The sequence below is a fragment of the Sarcophilus harrisii genome, chromosome 4, assembly GCF_902635505.1.
Source record: "Sarcophilus harrisii chromosome 4, mSarHar1.11, whole genome shotgun sequence".
In the NCBI taxonomy this organism is placed as follows: Eukaryota; Metazoa; Chordata; class Mammalia; order Dasyuromorphia; family Dasyuridae; genus Sarcophilus; species Sarcophilus harrisii.
Genome location: NC_045429.1, coordinates 416,464,708 through 416,485,783, shown reverse-complemented (window position 1 = coordinate 416,485,783; position 21,076 = coordinate 416,464,708). Strand labels below are relative to the sequence as shown.

General features: G+C 36.5%; 1 protein-coding gene across 6 annotated transcripts in view; it reads right to left on the bottom strand.

Moving 5' to 3' along the window:
* The window catches only part of HIPK1 (homeodomain interacting protein kinase 1), a 46,542-nt gene that overhangs the window by 16,674 nt on the left and 8,792 nt on the right, over window positions 1-21,076 (bottom strand). For all 6 annotated transcript variants that reach the window (XM_031967326.1, XM_031967325.1, XM_031967330.1 and 3 more), the window contains exons 2-8: window positions 17,148-18,225; window positions 9,802-9,925; window positions 5,794-5,913; window positions 4,917-5,003; window positions 4,087-4,271; window positions 3,484-3,646; window positions 2,190-2,415 (exon numbers count right to left, since the gene is read on the bottom strand). In XM_031967326.1, coding sequence (XP_031823186.1) covers window positions 2,190-2,415; window positions 3,484-3,646; window positions 4,087-4,271; window positions 4,917-5,003; window positions 5,794-5,913; window positions 9,802-9,925; window positions 17,148-18,223 — 1,981 coding nt within the window. In that variant the 5' untranslated portion in view covers window positions 18,224-18,225. The remainder of the gene's footprint in view (window positions 1-2,189; window positions 2,416-3,483; window positions 3,647-4,086; window positions 4,272-4,916; window positions 5,004-5,793; window positions 5,914-9,801; window positions 9,926-17,147; window positions 18,226-21,076) is intronic.

Sequence of the window (21,076 nt, the reverse complement as noted above, 5' to 3'; positions counted from 1 at the left end):
GATCTTTGATCATTAGAAAGAACCATGATTCTAAGTTTACTAGTTCAGAGACAATATCTGCATGTAAGCTGCAAGTTGGACATCAATCAAGTGCAATGATTTAAATATTAGAAATCAATATGTAATTAGCAGTACAAAAACAATCAATTCTTAAGCTCAAAAAAGACCAAGAGTTACGATGCAAGATATGACTGTTCAAGTTGACCAGATGACTCTCCAAATCCTGCTTTTAGCCTGTCTCATAAAATGCTATATTGTATACCAATACTACTTCATTTTCAGTTTTCTACTTCCCTTCTTCTCTAGTTTTCGACATTCCAAGAATAATCACTACAGAAGGAGAAGATGAGCCTGTCCAAGAGGCTTTCACTTTTAACACAAGCCCTGAACTTAGGAAAACAGAAGCCTCAAATATAGAACAATTACTACTCAAGCTCCATCCACCACTACAACTCAAGACACTGAATAAGACTAAAACAAGACTTCTCTGAGTCTTCAGAAGTTATTTTTTTCTCAAGCTACCCTATTGCTCTCAAAAGCTCCAACTGAGAAATGAAAGTCAATTCATTGGGCCACAGGCATAAAAACTGCCCAAAAATCAGTTTTAAGAAGTGGAGATAAAGAGGTGGGAGGATCATGAAAGAAGGAAAAAGGAAGCAGTCCAGCAAGGCCAGCACAGGTATTATTCAATACCCAGTTACTTTCATTAAGTATTACAATCCAATACAGAGAGAATTTTCTAGGAATACACCTTACAAATATGGGAAATGGGAAAAGGCCCAAGCCTTTTGCTATAAATGTTGTAAATTTGCATTTACAGAAATACAAATCTTCTCCACTCTCCCTGAGGCTTCTCTCTGGTATACATGGCTATTGCTCTCCTGCCATCCTGTAATCTTTCTGTCTCCCCTAGTCCTTCCTTCCTTCCTTTCTGCTTCCTCTGGCTGTCAGAAACCAGACAAAAGACTGACAGTCAATCAGCAACTAATGTAGAAATAAATGACTTTGGTTCTAAAGGTCTAGGAAGCATCTGAAAGTACTCTCAAATCCTGATCTGCTGCCTTGAAGCTCTCACACATAGGTTTTCCTCTGTTGAAAAAACAGGGATTGTGCTCAGAAGGTTTATTTAAAATAGTAAAATAGTAAAGCAACTTTTTAAGACTCGTCAGATCGCTAAACATGTTTCCTCTCTTATAGAAAGGGCCAGACAGGGAAGAGTTAAGGGGCTTTTCCCTAGGATTATAATATAATAATGGAAGAGGAGGAACTGGAAGAAAAGGAAAAAAATTTTTGAGACACCTTAAGACAAAGATTCTTGCCAGCTGCCTTGCTCCTCTGTTAATAATGGAGTCAGGCATATTTAACATATATAGGACTGCTTGCCATCTAGGGAAGGAGGGAGAGAGGGGAAAAATCGGAACAGAAGTGAGTGCAAGGGATAATGTTGTAAAAAAAAAAAAAATTACCCTGGCATGGGTTCTGTCAATAAAAAGTTATTATTAAATTATTAAATAATTAAAAAATTATTATTAAATAATTATAAATATTATTAATAATGGAGTCAGAAGCAGAAAAATACTTCACAAGGTAAGAAAATCCTATTGTCTTCTCTTGCTTCTCCTTTGCATGTGGCAAGGATCATAGCTTTAGGTAATTTCCTATTGAATACTTTTATTTTTTAATTTAAGTACTGTGATTAATATTTTATCAGATAATTCCAATTTTTTTCATCTAGACTTATTTTTCTTCAACTCTGTCTCAGTTTCCTCATCTTTAAAATGAGGAAATTAGAAAACTATTAAAAGTAACTTCCAGTGCTAAACTTCTATTTTAAGTTTGATTTCACTGTTTTCAATGCTTTTTTTTTACAATTTTAAATAGAAATGAAATTTAAAGTATAATTCCATTTACAGTCAAGTTTTTGAGAATGTATTTACTCTGTATATGTGTACTGGATCCAATGCACCATCAGGCCTTACATATAAGAGGAGGGACATCTCACCAGCAAGAAAGAGGAGAAAACAACAGTAGAGAATGAGACTGACTGGGACCATGACTTGATCTCAAATAACTGTGATGATAAGATTTAAGAATTATAAAGCTCTTCCTAAGGGAAAAACTAAAAGAAATACAAAATGTAATAAAATGCCAGAAGCAGGCACAGGAGTCCCAATCAAGTTGAGACATACTTTGAAAAGCAGGTGGACACACGATGAAAGTCTGCTGGAATGGATCAGTCTGAGTGCAAATTTGAGTAGTTCCAGGCTGCAAGGAAACACTCTGCTGAGCAACTCCTGCAACAGGTGCTGCCGATGATGGATACAGAGCAGACTGGTAGTTTAGCAGGGGGACATCCGAATTAGCCAGAGAGAGTGTAGCTGCTGCTGCAGTAGAACTGGATGCTAAAACACTGGCCTAAAAAACACAAACATTAGATTTGTAAAAAGGAGAATGTCCAGGGGGGCATTACATTCACACAAAACATTTGTCAGATAGCAAAAACAAAAGAATTAGGCTGAACATTGTCTTTGAATAAAACTTTTGGCTTAAGACACAAATTCTCAGTCTCAAAAATGTAAAATTAAATGGTCATTTCTCCTTAAAATATAAACTTCTAGAAAGTAAAAAGTGAACAGTAGAGAACAACAACCTACAACACAAAGCAAAGATGGACAGTTATGAATATAATATCTTCTATTACAACATATGCTTTCTTGAAATAGAAATGTATTGTTACATATTTTGAATCCACTCTGATATTCTCTGCTGGACACATGAGACACATTTTGTTTTCCTTTTTTCTGCCTGTCTTTTCCTATTTATTTTTTTCCTATTTTGTATTTAGTTTTAAATTCATACACTCTTTCCTCCTCCTCCCTACCTCCCTCTTTCCCACACCCTCTCTGTCTCTTCCCTCTCTCTCTGGTTTCCAAACCACTGAAAGTGTCCTAGCTTCATTCCATGGAAAAAGGGGCTGGATTTGAAATGCTTCTCACAATGTTTCCCTTCATTTATTAGTACTCACAAAAATCTTCATTCAAACCTTTTACTTTTAAAAAGAGTCCAATTTAAACATTAAACTTGGGCTTTCAAGAGTCCAGCTAACTGTTTTAATAACACTCAATATGATCAATACAAAATGAAGTTATCTCAACAACTATGTTATATAAACAGCCAAGAGTTTAAGGCCCAGGATTACAGCTAACCAGGAGCAAAAAATTCAAGTGTGTGTTTTCATTTACTTGATCTTTTTGTAAACCAAAAGCTGTCACAGGCCAGGGATCAGATCTGCAAAATTTTCTTTTTGAATGGGTGCTTAATAAAGCATCTTTTGATGCGAATCTGGTACTACCACAATGAAGATTTAATTCCTTATATCCTAAGCAAAGCTTCATCAACAAAAAACTACTCTACCTACCCCTGCTGCTACATCCGATCACCTTCATTTCGTCCCACTTTGCTTTACATTTCCTCCTGGCATACCTGATTGTGCCCGGTATTGAGCTGGTTGCTGAAGGTCATGGTTAGATTTGTGCTTGTGTTGGGGGCAACATGGGTGGTAAACGGGCTCTTGATCTGTTTCACTGTATCATACATGTGACCTCTCCTTTTGCAGATCTCCATATTCTGAAAGCACGACTTAACACTGCAACACAAAGATGAAAATTCAGGACTCATCCAGAGTGGCAGCATACCATGCAAACACACAATACACATAGCTTGGCATTAACAAAAAGAATATTTTTTTAATGATTTTTTTTATCATTGTATGGGTATAAGATTTTTTTTATCATTGTATGGGTATAAAGGTGCTTAACACATCTTTAAAAAGACATTTCTTGATTAAAAACAAAGAAAAATCAGTAACTGAACTATAACCTCATGATTTGTAAAGTAAAAGAAAAAATACCCCAAAGATCCAAATATATATAAAGAATATATATATAAAGACTAAAATGGTTATTAAATCAAGAGTTTTCTTTAACTACTAGAAAGGAATGGAGTGAGCAGTAAGCAGTACAGAGTTTAACACAAGTTGAAAACTATGGCTAAAACTCCCCAATGCTAAATTTACCCCAAACTCACTGATTGCTGTGTGGGAAGTCCAAAAGATGAGTCATTGTCACAAATGGGTGGTTGAGAGTTTTCAGTGGAGTAACTCTCTTATCTGCATCAATTGTCAACATCTTTTTTAACAAATCAATGTACTCTCTTCGATCCGCTTTTTCTGCCAACATATCCGTTCCCTCTAAGTCTGTAGACATATTCACCTTTCCAAAAAATTTTTTGAAATATTATGTTCAATCACTTAAAACATTAATCAAAAACATTTAATCAGCCATTTGCTTTTCCCAAAAATGCTGAATCCTCAGCAGAGGAATATTGGAAAAAATCTTATTAATGGATTCCCTAAGTATTCAAACTAAAGTTATTCTTGCCTTCTATGACCAAAAACCTATCCAAATTTGTCAAACAACCAAGAATTTCTACATGATTAAAAATATAGTGTTTTTTCACTCTTTCACAAAATTTAAAGACACAAATAAGCCTATTACATGGGCATTCCTAATCTCCAAATCTCATTTTATTTACTGTTTAGAAGAATTGGAACAGGAAAGAAACTTGCTCATAAACACATCTTACCAAATATCTGAACCCAACTGAAAGAAATAATAAGAAATGATTGAGAAACAAGTGTTTCTTAAAATAATCTCTTGGCAAGATTGAAGTGCCCTTTAATCACATATCTAAATTCACATGCAAATTTTTTTTTTTTTTTTTTTTGCAAGCAATGAGCACATCTTATGCTGCCAAGGTAATAGTCATTACTTCTTTAGGTCTGTCAACAAAGCTTTAAGTATCTTCTAGAGAAAGCCAATAATTTAATGGGACTTGCCCAGACTTTCCAGACTCACCTGGGCCATGTCATCTAAACAGTTGAATATGTATTTCCGGGCTTCTTTTGATTTTATTCCTGTTTCCAATTCATGTTCCTCTGGTGTCTGAAAAATATGGTTTGTGGAGAGGGGATAAAATCCATATGGTTGCAATGTTCACTTTTTTTTTTTTTAAATAAAACCCAACAAGCAAAGAAACAAGTGTGGCCATCCTGCCAACTACAGATAACAAATAAAAATTATGTGCAATACAAGAGAAGTAAGTTCAATATTTGGCCAACTTTCAGAGATGGTTTAAAAAAAAAAAAAAAAAAAACACAGGCACACAACTCAGAGGCATAACAGTTCCTGGCAGATGACAACAATCAGTCTTTTCTGGAGACTGCTTGGATATAATTTATGAGACAACACCAAAGGCAGAAACTAAAAGTATTTGTTATCCAGTAAGCCAAGGAGGCAAAGTGCCAGGAGTTAATCAAATTACTACACGGAGAGATTCTCTTATAAGACAAGTAGGCCCAAGAAAAAAAGGCAAGAGACTTATTTTCAGGAAATACCTAAGATCTCAATACTTGGTACTATCAGAAAAATATACTGGGTTTTTGACAAGAAGAATAAACATTCCCTGAGAGATAGTCAATACATAAATTATTTTACTTCTTCATACCATTTAATTCTTTCACAACTGATTCCAAAAAAGCAAAATAATTTCAAATAGTTGACATTTTAAAACAAATTTTTACCAGTGGGCTGTAGACAAATGGGCATAATATAATATTAATAATATAATAATTTTTCAAAAGCAGCTATCAAATACATGTTCATTTTAACTCATAACGATTTTATGCTAAAATAATGAATTTTTAAAATTTAGAAAAAGAGATTAGAAACAGACCTTCAGTCTCCACAGTGGGTAACCCAAATTAGGATCTCTGTTGAAAAACCTGCTTGTTTTTGTTCCTGCACTCAGAAGATATTCTGCTGGCAGGCCTTGTGTTTGTGAAATGTAACGAATCTGTAAACATTAAAAAATAATAATAAAAAATCAAAACACCTATAGAATGTTTCAGGTTTTTAAAAAGTTTATAAACATACACACATACATACAAAGAAGAGACAGAGAAAGAGAGAAGAGCTTCACCTTAAAATCCTAATCTCTTACCAAATTGAAAATAAAAGGGAAAGGCATGGTAAACAAATCCTGTTCAATTTTTAAACAATACACAAAAACTGATATTTACTTATAAATACATATACATACCAACCCACACACAGGCATCAACATCTTTGTAATTCCCAAATGTTTATTTCAGCGTGTCCTTGTGATTGCGCTTGTTAATTATCTGAAGAGACATGGGACCCAGCAGTTCTGAACATAGTCTGTGAAGTTTTAGGAACTCCTCCGATACAAAAGTTTAGAAAACTTGAGGAAAAACCCTCACTAGTGAACTATGAAGGACCCCCTGGAAGAGCTTCTCCTGCTCTCTGTATTTTGATGTATCTGAAGGCCAGGAAGGTGCTGCCTTTTCTCAGGGCCCATTTCTCCAGGAAATCTCCCCTAATAAATCTCAACTTTCACTCACATATATCTCTTCTTTCTCTGAATTGCTCTCCTCTGTACTAGTCAACTGAATTCTTGTTTATACGTGGGTTTCCTAATTGCTAAAAAGATCAATATAAAAATTGGGAGGGGATTTAGAAATCATTCAAGTCCAATCCTGCCCCCCCCCCCCCCCCCCCCCCCCCCCCCCCGCCAAATATCACCACTTTACAGATGGGGAATAAAACTCAGAAGGGTAAAGGGACATATAATTTCCCACAACTAACAAGTAGCAAAGCTAGGATTCACACTCATGTCTCAGAACTCCAAAATCCAGGGCTTCTGCCATTCCACCAAAACTACATGCACCAAAACTACGTGCAGCTCTAAAAGCACTTTCATCACCCTCTAAATCCCATTCAGGACTGAGGCCATATTTTTCTTCTTTATCTTTTCTTCCTTGCTCCCCTTTTCATTGGTTTCCATGTAAAGGATAAATTTGGTTTAAGCTCCAAAACAGTAATGTGCTATTTACTCTTTTCCAAAAAAAGATGAACTGTTCTATGATGATAGTATTAAAGTGTAAATATGTCTTTAAAAATCCGTAAAACTGAGGTCAAACGTAGACCTCACAGCACATACTTCAAAATCAGCCAACTTTTCAAATAAGAAACCCCATAAGCAGTGGCTCTCTGTGGACAGAGAGCTTATCAGGGTCAGCACTTCTTGGGCTCAGATCCTTATTATCAATACAGTCCCAAGGCAAGTCCCTTAACTTTTTATAGACTCGGTTACTTCATTTATAAGATGGGGCTAAATAACATCTGCTCCCACAGAGCTGGAAAAGACCAGGTACCTCCTGAGTGTCAGATATTCTGTGCTAAGCACTGAAGGTACAAAGAAAGGCAAACTCTAGCTTTGAACTCTAGGTTCAAGATCCTCACCAGTCTGATAGGGTAGTCAAGGTGCCAAGGTAGAGTGGAGGCAATTTCCACTTAAGATTGAGGAGGACTGGCAAAGATTCCTTGCAAAAGTCAAACTTGAGCTGACACTTAATGGGAGCCAAATCACCAAGGATAAAAGCAGTGAAAATACCCAGAGACGGAATGTCATCAAATGAATTCAAATCTGGAAAGCACTATATATTTGTAATTTAATAATTCAGTATTGCTTTGTGCTTCAAAATTTAAATAGTTCCTTGTAATAATGGGCTAGTCTGTTCTTCACAACTAACAAGATGCTTTCATACAGCTACAGAAGACATATCACAAAGAAACACTTGGTGTTAATGATAGCAACAATGCATGGGTCACAGAACACACTGCTTCTAATGCTTCCCTACTACTGCAACATTCTCATTACTGAGCTCTGGAAAAAGCACCTTCCTGAATCCATCAACTCCAGTAGGCCTTGCCCTTCACAGCACCACACCCAAACACTGATATGATTCCCAGAACTATCAGATCTTTTTTTCCCCCATAAATATGAAAACCGCCCATTTATACCTTAGGTTTATTCTTTCCAGGAAAAGGTACAATAGTAATCTTTCATTGGGGGAGAGGAGAGACAGGTACCAAGTAGATCTAGCCAATGAGTTGATTAAACAATTGTGGCCAATCTCTTCAGTGCAAAACAGAGATTAACCCGATGCTACAGGATTAACTCTCACAAGGTTGAATAAAATTATACAAATTACATAAAATATCAAATAGCATAAAATATGAACACTTATAAAACAAGAAATCTATACTTCACTTATGGAAGCATTAAGTCAACTTCTGGAAACTGGTAAATACCTTTCTTCCACTGTACAACAATATTACTGAACTGAAAAGGGACTAAACATAAGCTCATCTTTTTTCTTTTAATGATTGTATCACAATCATCTAATTGGAGAATGGGAGTTCAAAGAAGTAATTTCCATAACCCAATCCTACAATCCTTCCCACCCCTCAATTTCTCAAATTCAGGGGTCACTTGGGTCACTTGATTTCAAAATGGCTTAATAAGCAAAGGAAATTGCAGAACAGCTCTTCCACTCTTGCCAAGTTCTTTCTTAACTATCAGAATCACACTCATATGTTAGCACAGTCAAAGAAAGGAACTTTCACCATTATCTAGTCTAGACTTTTACAGATGAGAAAACACAAAAGTATACTTTCCATCATAGATTATTTCTTTCATAAATTCTCTTGCACAGAGAGGCACTGTAAACCCATCTCAGTTTGAAGAGTATTTAATTCTAGTACATCACCTTTAAACAAGAGATAACTATTTTCACAAAGTTCAGGTTCACTCCCACTCCACAGAAGTTCACAATGAAAATGAAAAATTTTTCATCTGTCTCTTTCTTTTGTGTTTTAATTCACAAGTCAGCATGGAACTTTGACGCTAAGTCTCTGGAACTCTCTATCCATGACTAAAAGATGCCATTATAATAAGGTAAAATATCATAGGACTGCATCATTTTTTGGAAATGGCAAACATCAAAAATTGCCACCCAGCCCTCTTTGTAGTGGCTAGAAACTGGAAACTGAGTGGATGCCCATCAGTTGGAGAATGGCTGAATAAATTGTGGTTTATGAATATTATGGAATATTATTGTTCTGTAAGAAATAACCAACAGGATGATTTCAGAAAGGCCTGGAGAGACTTACACGAACATTGATGCTGAGTGAAATGAGCAGGACCAGGAGATCATTATATACTTCAACAACAATACTATATGACCAGTTCTGATGGACCTGGCCATCCTCAGCAATGAGATCAACCAAATCAATTCCAATGGAGCAGTAATGAACTGAACCAGCTACGCCCAGAGAAAGAACTCTGGGAGATTACTAAAAGCCATTACATTGAATTCCCAATCCCTATATTTATGCTCACCTGCATTTTTGATTTCCTTCACAAGCTAATTGTACAATATTTCAGAGTCTGATTCTTTTTATACAGCAAAATAACGGTTTGGTCATGTATACTTATTGTGTATCTAAATTTATATTTTAATATATTTAACATCTACTACTGGTCATCCTGCCATCTGGGGGAGGGGGTGGGGGGGTAAGAGGTGAAAAATTGGAACAAGAGGTTTGGCAATTGTTAATGCTGTAAAGTTACCCATACATATAACCTGTAAATAAAAGGCTATTAAAAAAAAAAAAAATTGCCACCAAAGGCCCTGAATGACTGCAGTCTCAAAGAGCAGATGGTTTGGAGAAAAAGTGTTAAAAAACCACTATCTTTTTTCCAAGATCCATATTGCACTGGAATAGGACTTTTACCATAACTGCTTTTCCCCTAATATCTAACCACTTCACAAGAAACAATTTGTCTGACTTGTTCCCGCCCAAAGTCCATTCTTACCTGATCATATTCTGAAGCACCAGGATAGAGAGGCCAGCCCAGAAACAACTCAGCTATCACACAGCCCAAGGACCACATATCAATAGCCTCACAAAATGGCAGTCCAAGTATGATTTCAGGAGCCCTACAAAACAAAAGCATCAGATTAAAAAATGGATTATGAGCAATTAACACCTTAAAATGCCAAATGAATATAGCTTTTGCACAGATTTAGTAAAGCACATTTTGTTGATGAAACTGAAAATTATTTTTGCCATGTTAACCAGAGTTCGGCATCTCTCTCCTGTCCATAAGATGTTAAATGAATAAATTGGTTCCCTTTGTTTCATTACCAAAATAAAGCAAATAGAGCAAAAGAATTTATCATAGGACCATAGATTTAGAGCTGGAAATTATTGAATCTAACCCCCACGTTTTACAGATGACAGAAAAGAGGCATAGAGAAAGACTATGTGACTTGCCCAGGGCCACATGGCTAGTGAGTACCCTAAAGACAGCCCCGCTCCGCTATGCCATTTTGGAAGACCACTATATACTGTTCTGTATAAAGCTACAACTCCTGCAATGTGAAAAAGATTTCTAAGGAAACACTAATGCGGATGTCTAGAAGGAGAAGATAATTAAGAAAATTCTGGAAATTCTGTGGAATAATACTTAATTTTCAAAACATCTAGAAAGTTCTTTGTGCACATGGCTAATCTGGAAATATTCTGTATGGGTGTATGGGTGTCTCCATAAAGTAAATCTAATAGCCTGATGTCACAGGAGACATGGGGAAAGGTAGGGAGAGAATTTGAAACCCCCCCAAAATTTTTTAATTAAAGTTTAAAAAAAAAAACTTCCTTTCACTCTATTTGCTGATGTTACTCATAATGTCTATATAATAGAACTGAGTACATAATGCTTCAGAATTTCTTGACCAATTCTACCACCAAAATTTAAAAAAAAGGTTTATATATAAACTATGGGGGGGAAAAAAAAAAGAAATGAAGGAAAGAGATCCTCCCTCTAAAATGTCTCTTTTAACCTGTAATTGCATCTCTTTTCACAAGGAAACTGCTTTGAAAAGAGCAAAAGAAACCAAAGCTTGGCTAACTTTTCATGTGTCCTATATTAGGTTCAGTGTCAAGTGCTAGAAAATTCAAAAAGTTACTTGTGGGCTGATATCTTTATTTCTATGCCAATTTACTCTATATTACACACAAAGACATCATGAATACCAGTTTTCAGCAAAAGATTATTTTTAACCCTTTAAAGATCATTCAGGAAAGCTCATGATAATAGGAAATTTACGTTTCTTATTGCTTTTTTAAAAAAATGTAGGAAGAATCAATCTTTTTTTTTTTCCTGGGTAGCCTTCAACTTGCCCTAGGAAAAGGTGTCTCTGCTGCCTTCAATTTCCAAAGATATGAGGTTAATGCTTTATGCTCACAATAAACTCCACAGGACGTAGCAGAAAGCTGAAGCCCACAACATGGGTCTTATTATGTTGCCTATTGATCCCTTTGCAGCAGAAATAAAGCCATCATCTGTCAAACAAGTAAAATAAGCAGGCATTAAGAAAACCCAGAAGGAAAAGCCCCTCACCTAAGAAATAATAGAAAAGAAATCAGGGCTAGGTAAAGTTAGGAATAGATCTAGTTTGTTAAAGAAGGAAGCTGTACCAAAAAAGGATTAAGCTTCCAGAATCAGCCCCAGGAATAAACAACACAAGACACAGTTATCTTCAGAGCAGACTGGCCCATCTGTTTAGTTTCAAATTCCTTTCATTTAAAATTTTTCAAAAGTAACCATCCTAATTAAACTCCTATATTATTATCAGAGGAAACAGGATCTTTCATTCAGTTAAGAAGTTACAATCCCAGAAATCCAAAGAGATTTTAATATACGACCTAAGTGATTAAATAAAAAAAATGAGAATACATCTTGTCCCAAGGATTTCCTCTATTTGTTCCAAGTACAGATCTTTCCAGGAAGGAAACTTTCCAATTATATTCCAGCAATAATTAGGCTTCAAAAAAGATCACTTTGGAGGCATTATTAATCTCTTTGAATAGTATATAATTTTTAAAGAGGCTTTTACTAATAAAAGCCCCAAAGAAGAGAGAACTCATATTTCCCCCCCCCCCCCCATAGTGAGGAGGGGAGGAGGAGGAGAGGCCTACCAGGGAAACCTGTGATAAATATGGTAAATGCCATTTTCTGGCATATGATGCTTTGCTTTAACTCTTTATATCTGTCACAAAAGAGGATTCCCTCCCCTCAATAACAGAAAAGATTAATGGCACTAATAAAATATATTTTAAGGGGTTTTACACAGTAGTAGTCCAAATAAAAATAATTAATATTTCATGGCATTTTAAAGTTTAGAAAAAATCTTTTTATAAAAAAGATTCTATATAAACTATATCACGAGATATAGTGCAAGTATTGCCTCCATTTTACAAATAAGTAAACTGAAGTTGAAAGGTTCATTTGCCCAGAATGGGCTTGGGATATAATATGTAAGGGTCAGGTCAAATACGTTTTTTCCCACTATACCCTATACCACAATGTTTCCTAAAAAGATGGCAGTTCCCATCCCTCAAGGCCTCAAACTTTTTCTACTCTCGACCCTTTTTTGCCTGAGAAATTTTTACATGGCCCTGGGTACATAAGTAAAACTGGTATACAAATCAAACATTTGCTGATAAGTCATAATTTCATGATCCCCCACATTCAGTTTCAAGATTCCAGATGGAATCAAACTAGTCTAAGAAACTGGGCTATAGAGTTTTATGACCCCTACAACTATGTTCACAAGTGGTACAAGTATTATCATCACCATTTTACAGATAAAATAAATTGGAGATGAGAGGATAAGTCCTCAAGAAGATCTAGCTAGCAAGCAATTAGGCCCTGTAAGTAATTCCCAGTGCAATGCTCTTGACAAGACATCACACCGTTGCCTCTTCCCAAACTTAAAAGCCACAGTCATAGGATTCTATTAGGAGTTACAGGTCCTATATAGATCAGCAACTTGGAAGCTTACAGCCAGGTCCTGACTTTCAACAGCTAATGGCTGTGGCTTGTTGCCACCTCTTACAGAACTATTTGACTTGGACTGTGGAATTATTAATCAAAGAAGCAACCTTCAAAAGCTCAAATAGTTGAATTGTGGGCAGAGGCCCAGCTCTGGGCACCATTCCTGTTGCAGGTGGTTGTAACTACACAGAACTGATGGAATTTCAGTTTAATGAAATGCCAATGGCATGTGTTTTTCCAACACAGAGGTAATAGGAGGTCGCTAATGAACCAGAGAGCTAGCAAATCCAGAAACAACATGAAAGACTGCAAAGGTAAGGGGACACGTGATTTCAACTTTCAGCTAGCAAGAGCCATCCTTTAAGCTCAGGACAGTGCTAAAACCAGCTGGCAGGTAGAGCTCAAATATGGCTCTCTGCCAAAGCCAAGATTTCAGTTTAGAACACTGTCAATTATCCACAGAGGAGGAGCTAACTAATTCTGTCACCCAACCTTACAAGGAAGACATGTTAAATAAATCCCCAAAAGATAGAGTTACAGGAAGTGGCCTGGCTATCCAATGACTCATTTAAGGAACAGGGAATAAACATACTTTTTAAGTTTCTCTCAGGCTCAAAGTTTTAGTCAATGAAGGAAAATACTCTCTGTGCCCCCCTTCCAATAAAAATGAAAAATATTAGCTTAAAAAGATATAATTTTTCCACATTAGCAACAAACGTAGCTGGAAAAATCTATAGATGTTCCCTCAGAACAGCAGTCCCATTACAAACCAAAGGCAATAAACAAGAGAGAGCACACAAAGTAACTCAAAAAATGAGGCCTGTTCAGCTCACTCTATCTTTATATAGCCTTCCAATGTTCAACTCACGTACATATAAAAAACAAAAATGAAATTATTTCTCTATGTAGAATAGAAAACAATTCCAAAATAATTCATGAAGGAACAGTAATATGACAAACCAACCCCTGTATTCAGCTTCTATTTTTTAAGACAATTTTTTTTTCATTATTGTATCTTCTTTCACTAGGTCTACCCCATATAATCTCTCAATCTTTCAAAAACCTACAAATTGAATAAAACCTGGAAAAGTGTCACTTGTCAGGTGTTCACTGTATCAGTTGAAGCTGAAAAGATGACTTATGTCTGCAGCCCCACTTAGAGAGATGGTTTTAATTGCTGTCAATGAAAGAAACCCCACAGTTTAAATAAGTCTCAAATTTTTTTTTTTTTTTTTTTAATCTTTGAAGATACAACTCACTTTGGACAGAACACTAAAAAGGGTCTAATTACTGAAGCCAGCAGTGGGAATACAAGTTCCTCCCTTGTGATTTCTCAACTTCAAACTTACTTTAAATTGAAAAACGCCTTGAGGGAGAAAACTTATTTTCTGTCCAGACAGTAGAGTTCAGAAAGCCTTGACAACAGGACCATTTAGCACAAATCATTCTTTTCACAAGTCTTTGTTTTCCCTTTCTCCTCTCAAAGGTATCAAGTCCAGTTACCAGATCAGAGATGTTACGCCAAATGACTTTCTACAGCCCTGAATAAAGTTAGAATGTATACAATTTCACTCTTAACTAGTTGGAGATGTTTTGTTGTTTTTTCTTTAAATGATAAAATGGTGGGGAAAATGCTTTTCCTTATTAGATTTTGTCCTCCTACCACATATCAAATAATGAAATCTCAGCTGAAAATATGAGCCAGCTGGTCTGCTAAAGAATAGAAAACTACCCACATGGAAATTGGTGAAGCTAGTTATACACGGGTTTACACATTAGAGCAAACCTTTGTCCCCTAAGAACTCAAGACTCAAAGACAATCTGTCTGAAGCGAGTCACCATTTATGTGGGCCACGCACAAAGTTCATTGATTTTAGTGCTATCTACTGTCTAATTAGATCCACGCTATCTGTTACAAAAAGATTAGCCAAAAAAAAATTGTGTGAAAGCTGCCAATATTGTGGTACGTAGTATCATCATGAAGTGTTTTAAAATTAAGGAGATGAAAGCATCAAGTGTTTTAAAATTAAGAAGATGAAAGATTAGCTTTCAAATTTTGATGTCTCAGTAACCAGAAAGATTTTCCCCGTTTCCTAAAAGAGGCAAATGTTTGATGCATTTTTTTAAAAAGAGGGCAAAGCAGCATGAAAGAAGCTTAAGCCCCCCACTGTGGATAAAAGCTAGTGATAAAGATAGAAAACCTCAACCCTGCTGCTACCAGAGAGCAGCAGCACAGATAATGTCAAATTCAAAAAGTCCTGAATCATAAACCTCAGAAAAGGCACAGAATATGCCTCTATTTCTAGATGAGACCCTTGCTTAGCTAGGGTTAAGATTTCATAGCTACAGTTGAGGGGCCAAGTATAGTGGGCAGTTAAAGAGCTTTATTGAAGAATTATCAGAGGATGGATTCAAAGCATTTGAAAAGCCTATGTCCTCTTCTAGAAAAAGGAAATCAATAAATTCAGCTTCATCACCCCTCAGGGTATATACTCAGGATCAAAAGTGCTCAAGTGACAACTTCATATGAAAGGGCCAGAGAGGAGATCACAGTTAGCAGCTCTCTACATGGCATCGAATTCTAGCTAACACATTAAATCAGGCCTATCCTCCCTTTAGAGCCTATCCATTCTGAAATTAAAATCCATTAAAATGTTTTCTGTAAGTAACTCTATGTATATACTCTTTGACTGGGATTTCAATAAGTTCAATTATTAGCAATTACTAATAAAAGCAAATTTCTAAAAATAGAATGCAGTGTCCAACTAGGGATAAAGAGTTAAAGGAACAGCTGGTCAACATGAAAGAAAGGGTGGAAGTGGAGGCACAAAAAAGGAAAAACCTCAAAGAGGTGCAAAAAAAGCTAAAAGGCACTCAATCCTTTATTATGGAATCTTTTCCCATTACTTCCATGGGCAGGTGGCTAAGCAGTTGGTCCTTCAAAATACATGTAATCTGTGATGGAGGAACAACCAATGAAAATGAGTCAAATTAATTTTGCCTAGAACTGTCTATGTAAATGAGTAAATCATGATTTTCTTTCTTTTTTTTTTTTTAAATAAATTGAGGATCAGAATACGAAAGACCAAGGTAGACTACCTGGGGCAGTCAGTGACCAAATCCCAGAAGTTCTAATTTTTTTTGCCCATCTTAAGAGTTAATATAATGGGAAAGACAGTGAAAGACAGGGGGAGACGGATCCAAGAGAGAAGTATGCAAATAATTCTGGCATGTGTTATTATCTAGGAAATAAAAGCCCTTGAATGAGCAAAAGGTATTAAGAATTTTTTTTTAATAAAGGTCAAGGGCTTTGCTTTATTTAAATAGCTGTATTTTCCCTCAATTCTATGTTTCTCAATACCAGTAGTAATAACTATATCTGTGCCAAAGATGAAGTTATCTTTGAATAACTATGGTATTACACACTAATTAGGATAACTGCTTAAATCAATCCAGGAGTATAAAGGAACAAACTATATGACATTCAGGTTAAAAGCCAAGCCAGTTAAAATCTTTTGTCTATGATCAGAAGGAAAACAAACAAACAAACAACAAAAATCACATGAACTAGATATCCCAGCTTCTTAAACTGTGGTTTGCGACCCCATATGGGGCTGCATTACTGAATGAGGGTCGCAAAATTATGATTTATTATCAGTAAATGTTTGATTTCTATATCTTTTTTTATATAGCTATATATCCGGAGTCGCACAAAAATTTTTCAAGCAAGAAGGGGTTGTGAATAGAAAAAGTTTAAGAAGCCTAGGATTAGATGATGTCTGAGATCCTTCTAAATCTAAAGTCAGCTCTAAATCTATGATTCTATGAAGTTATAGAAGAAAAGAAAGTTGAAAATGTGATTCAGAAACAATGGTTATTAGGATTCTAGTTGAGGGGGTTTTTTCCTCTAAAATATTTGATACTCCCAGTTTAAAACATTAGAAAAACAGTGGTGGTAATCACAACCTCCTCAGCAATAAATACAGCCAACCTTGCACTAAAGGAGAAAAGAATGAGAATGGAGTATAGAATGGTCTTAAGACAAAGAACAGCAGTGGTGTCACAACATTTGACAGCCCTCCAAGTCTCAGAATAGTGAGCTTCTTCTCTTTTCTCAAAAAGTGGTCACAAGGGATGCTAAGGAAAAGCCCCAGTTAGCCCTAAAAAAAAGTTAAGTCCAGAAACAAGATTCCTCCATCTGTGAGGTACCATCTATCACCACAGGCTTTTATGCTGTATTGATGGAAATGATTCTAGTGCTCTATGCAGTGTGTGTTTTAAGAGTGGCTCTCTAATCCAGTCGAATGGGGAGGGACACTTGCCTGTAGTACCGTGACTGTAAGTAGGTGGAGCACACAGCTTTGGATACATGACTGGCAGAGCCAAAGTCAATGACCTTCACGCGGTATGGCTGCCGCACAGGATCTACCAGCATGATGTTTTCTGGCTTTAGGTCGGCATGGATCAGGCCAAGGCTCTTGAGCTTCATCAGAGCAGTGGCCACCTGCTGTAGGATCGGCCGGATGTACTTCAGCGGCAGTGGACTAAACTTGTTCTGCTTTAGGAAATCATACAAGTTCTGTTCCAACATCTCAAACACAAGGCAGGTGTGATTCTTGTGCTGGAAGCACTCGTAAGAACGGACAAAATTGTATTCATCAGCATTCTCACTGCTTAGGCGGGAAAGGATGTTCACTTCAATCTGGCCCTGTCGGGCATAGGAAGGGTGGTTTTTCAAGATCTTAATTGCAACAATTTCCTTGGTACTCCGCTTCCAGCACTTGGCCACCTGCCCAAATGTCCCCCGACCCAAGAACTCTAGGACTTCGTAACTGTTGGTCATGGAGCAAAGGATTTCATGCTGGACCAGCTGGTAATCCCCTTCTCCGCTGGAACTGCTGTTCTTGGTGGTCACGGTGGTGGTCGTGGCAGCGGCACCCACCACGGTCCTGTTCTGCAGCATGAGAGGGGGATGTTCTTCTATGATTTGCACGCTACCGTTGCTGTCCACCTCTTCACTTTTTCTTTTCAATCCACATTTTTGATAGGGCTCCAGCAAAGAAACGTTGCCCCTGTGAGTGAGGGTCTGGCTGCTCTGGAAAGATGTGGTGGCAGCACCACCCGTGCTGTCAGCGGCCGTGACCACGATATGCTCCACTGTGGGAGCTGGCAGGAGGAGGCTCTGGTCGTAAGAGGGGAGGTTGAAACTTGTCACCTGGTGAGAGGAGTTGGCTTGCCCTTGTGTGGCTGAGAGGTTCTTGCTGTGGGTATAATACTTTTCGTTGCTGCTCTGTCCTGAAACATCCCAGCCAGAAGGCTCTATTTTCAGTTTCTTTGCACTGCAGAAGGCACTCGACGAGACTGAAGGGGGGGAGAACACCTGCAGCTGTGATGCCATACCTAGAGAGACAACCGAGAGACAGAAGAGGCATTAGCAAGATTCTTGACTAGCACACTTTGAGCTAGCATGGAAGCAAATTTTTTTCTTTTAGAAAATTCTGAAAGCATACATCTTTCTGTTCTGTAGCAATTCATACCTTTTTGATCTAGTTTTTAAGCATCTTTTTTTTTCTTTTCTAAATAAAGTGTTATCAATACTTCTATTTCTCTATTTCCTAGTATCAGTTTCTCCCCCTTTCCCAAAAATCATCCCTCCAACACATCAGCAAAATCTGACAAGTCTAGTGTTCCACACCCTTAATGGTTCTCTCTCGGCAAAGAGATGGGAAGAAATGGCTTCTCCTGTCTCTTCTTTGGGACCAAACTTGGTTAGAACATATTCTCATCAAAACATTTTTTCCCTACTGTAAAAGGATAAAGTTTTTCATCTCATTAGATCTGACAAATTGTCCTACACATGCACACAGATACACATACAAATATATTAAAACAAATATTTCTGAATGAACCCATTCTTATTCTTCAATTCTTTACTAGGTGGTAAACTCTATGAGGATAGGAACATCCTCATAGCTAAACTCTTATCACCCCAGGTATCTCACTTTACCCTGCACATACAGCAGGCATTTAATAAATATTTATTATATTAACAGTATTTACATTATATATATTAATATTATTATATTTACATTAATAAATACCATGGATAAATGGTATATGTTTCAAATCTCCAGAGCAGAGGTAACATTGCAGCCCCAACCAGAAGAAACTGTAAGCAGGAAATATTTAACAATATAAATTAAGATATAGTAAAAACAGAAGTAATGTTGATATGATTTTCTAAGTCACCATACAGGCTATAGGGACCCTAAAGTATGGTTTATTTGAGTTTATTTTTTTTTTTATTTGAGTTTAACAACTCTGCTTTCTTATGAATTCACAAAATGTCATTTTTCTTCTCACCTTACTAGTATATTAGTTTCCTGATTGATCCAGTACCCTCCCCCTTGCCATTCCATATGCACACGGTTGACAAATAGATATCCCTAAAGTATAGCTCTGACCATGTCCCCCTCCTTGTCTGATGGCTGTCTATTACCTGACTCACAATGAAAACCCTATAGGCTCTAGTCCCAACTTATCTTTCCAAGTTGATTCCATATAACTCTCAGCCAAACTGGCCTAATTGCCTATTCCCTCCACAAGACCTTTAAGTTCTGAAGCTGTGCTACTCTCCCTCCATCTCTTCTCCTTTTAGAGCCACCATAAACCCAAGTACTAACTCTGCAATAGATAGAGCAATGGGCTAGAAAGACCTGAGTTCAAATCTGGTCTCACTAAGTTACTTGATCCTGTTTGCCTCAGAGGAAGGAAATGGCAAACCACTCCAGTTATCTTTGCCAGAAGACCTCAAATGAAGCCACAAAGAGTCAGTCACTAGTGAAATAACTCAACAAATTATCCCAATAATTACTGCCTCCCACAAACCACTATGCATTTTACTCCATATATATCCTGCTTATATATATTTGTGAATCCAAAGAATTCCTTTAGTAGAATGCAAGGTCCCTAAAGGAAGCAATCTCACTTTGCAGGAATATCCCCAAAGTATAACATACAGATGCTTAATGAACACTGACTTGAATCTCCAGGCCACAGATATTACTCTGACCATGACAATACCCTTTTTTTCTGCTTCTGTTTAAATACACATATTCCCAGGAAGACTTAAAACACTTTTATTTAAATGAAACTAGCACCCAGGAAAAGAGTGTAAGCAAAGTACTTCAGGAGGAAAGAAACTAATAAATCTGCAAAAAGATAACCTGCCCTTAACTTGGAGCAATAACACTTTTAACTACTTGAACACTCAAGATACAGACTTTGATCAGAAGCCCCAGGACTTGGGAAGCTAATGGAGTCTAGAATAAGCATTTCTATAATTCAGTTGATCAAGGAAAAGTCTATAAAGATCTAAGCTTTAGAAAAAAGTCTCCATTTCAGTATACATAATAGTTTTACTAGTCACAGAACAACCAGGAAGGAAGCATGACAAAGGATGTTACAGAACATCAGAAAGCAATTGTGTACATTTCTTTGGGCTTGATTACAACTGAAAACCATCTGTATTAGGCCTAAGCTGCAGGAATGACAAACAACCTTCAGCTTTCAGTTTCTAAAAATGTTACTTTTTTAATTTAAGGGGAAAAGAATTTTTACATAGTTCACAGGACATCTTAGAAATGAAGGAATTGTACAGCACTCTATTTAAAGGCAATTCAGGTTGGCCATTCATTACTTTTATAATACTCAAAAAGCTAAACTCACTGTAATACTTTCCCACTTTTTGAAACTTAAAAAGTCATTTTATTTCATGTCTAACAGTGAAACAACTAAATCATATGCAAAAAAAAAAAATACTTGAAAACATTTACAGGATCATTTCTTATCTAAGTCAAACTGTTTTTGAACAATGAAATGGGGGGAGGGAGATTCAAAATGGACTTTTCTTCCTATTTGATGATCTGCTCATCTAATCAAAATCTAAACACAAGCTTTAAAAAAAAATACGTAAGTATTTGCCTAAATAATATGAATATAAAGTATCCAATTTACAGCTATGCCTAAATATGTGGACAACATAATAACTAGCAAGTCACATTTCTATTGCACTTTAAGGTTTACAAAGGTGCCTTTCTCACAACAATACTCGGGTAAAAGTAACACAAATATTTTCATTCTTGTTTTACATACTAGGAAAATGAAGCTCTGAAAGATTAATAGTAACTAACCCACAATCTTACCCACAGTAGTGGATTTAAAAATACTTTTACTAAAATTAACTTTTCTG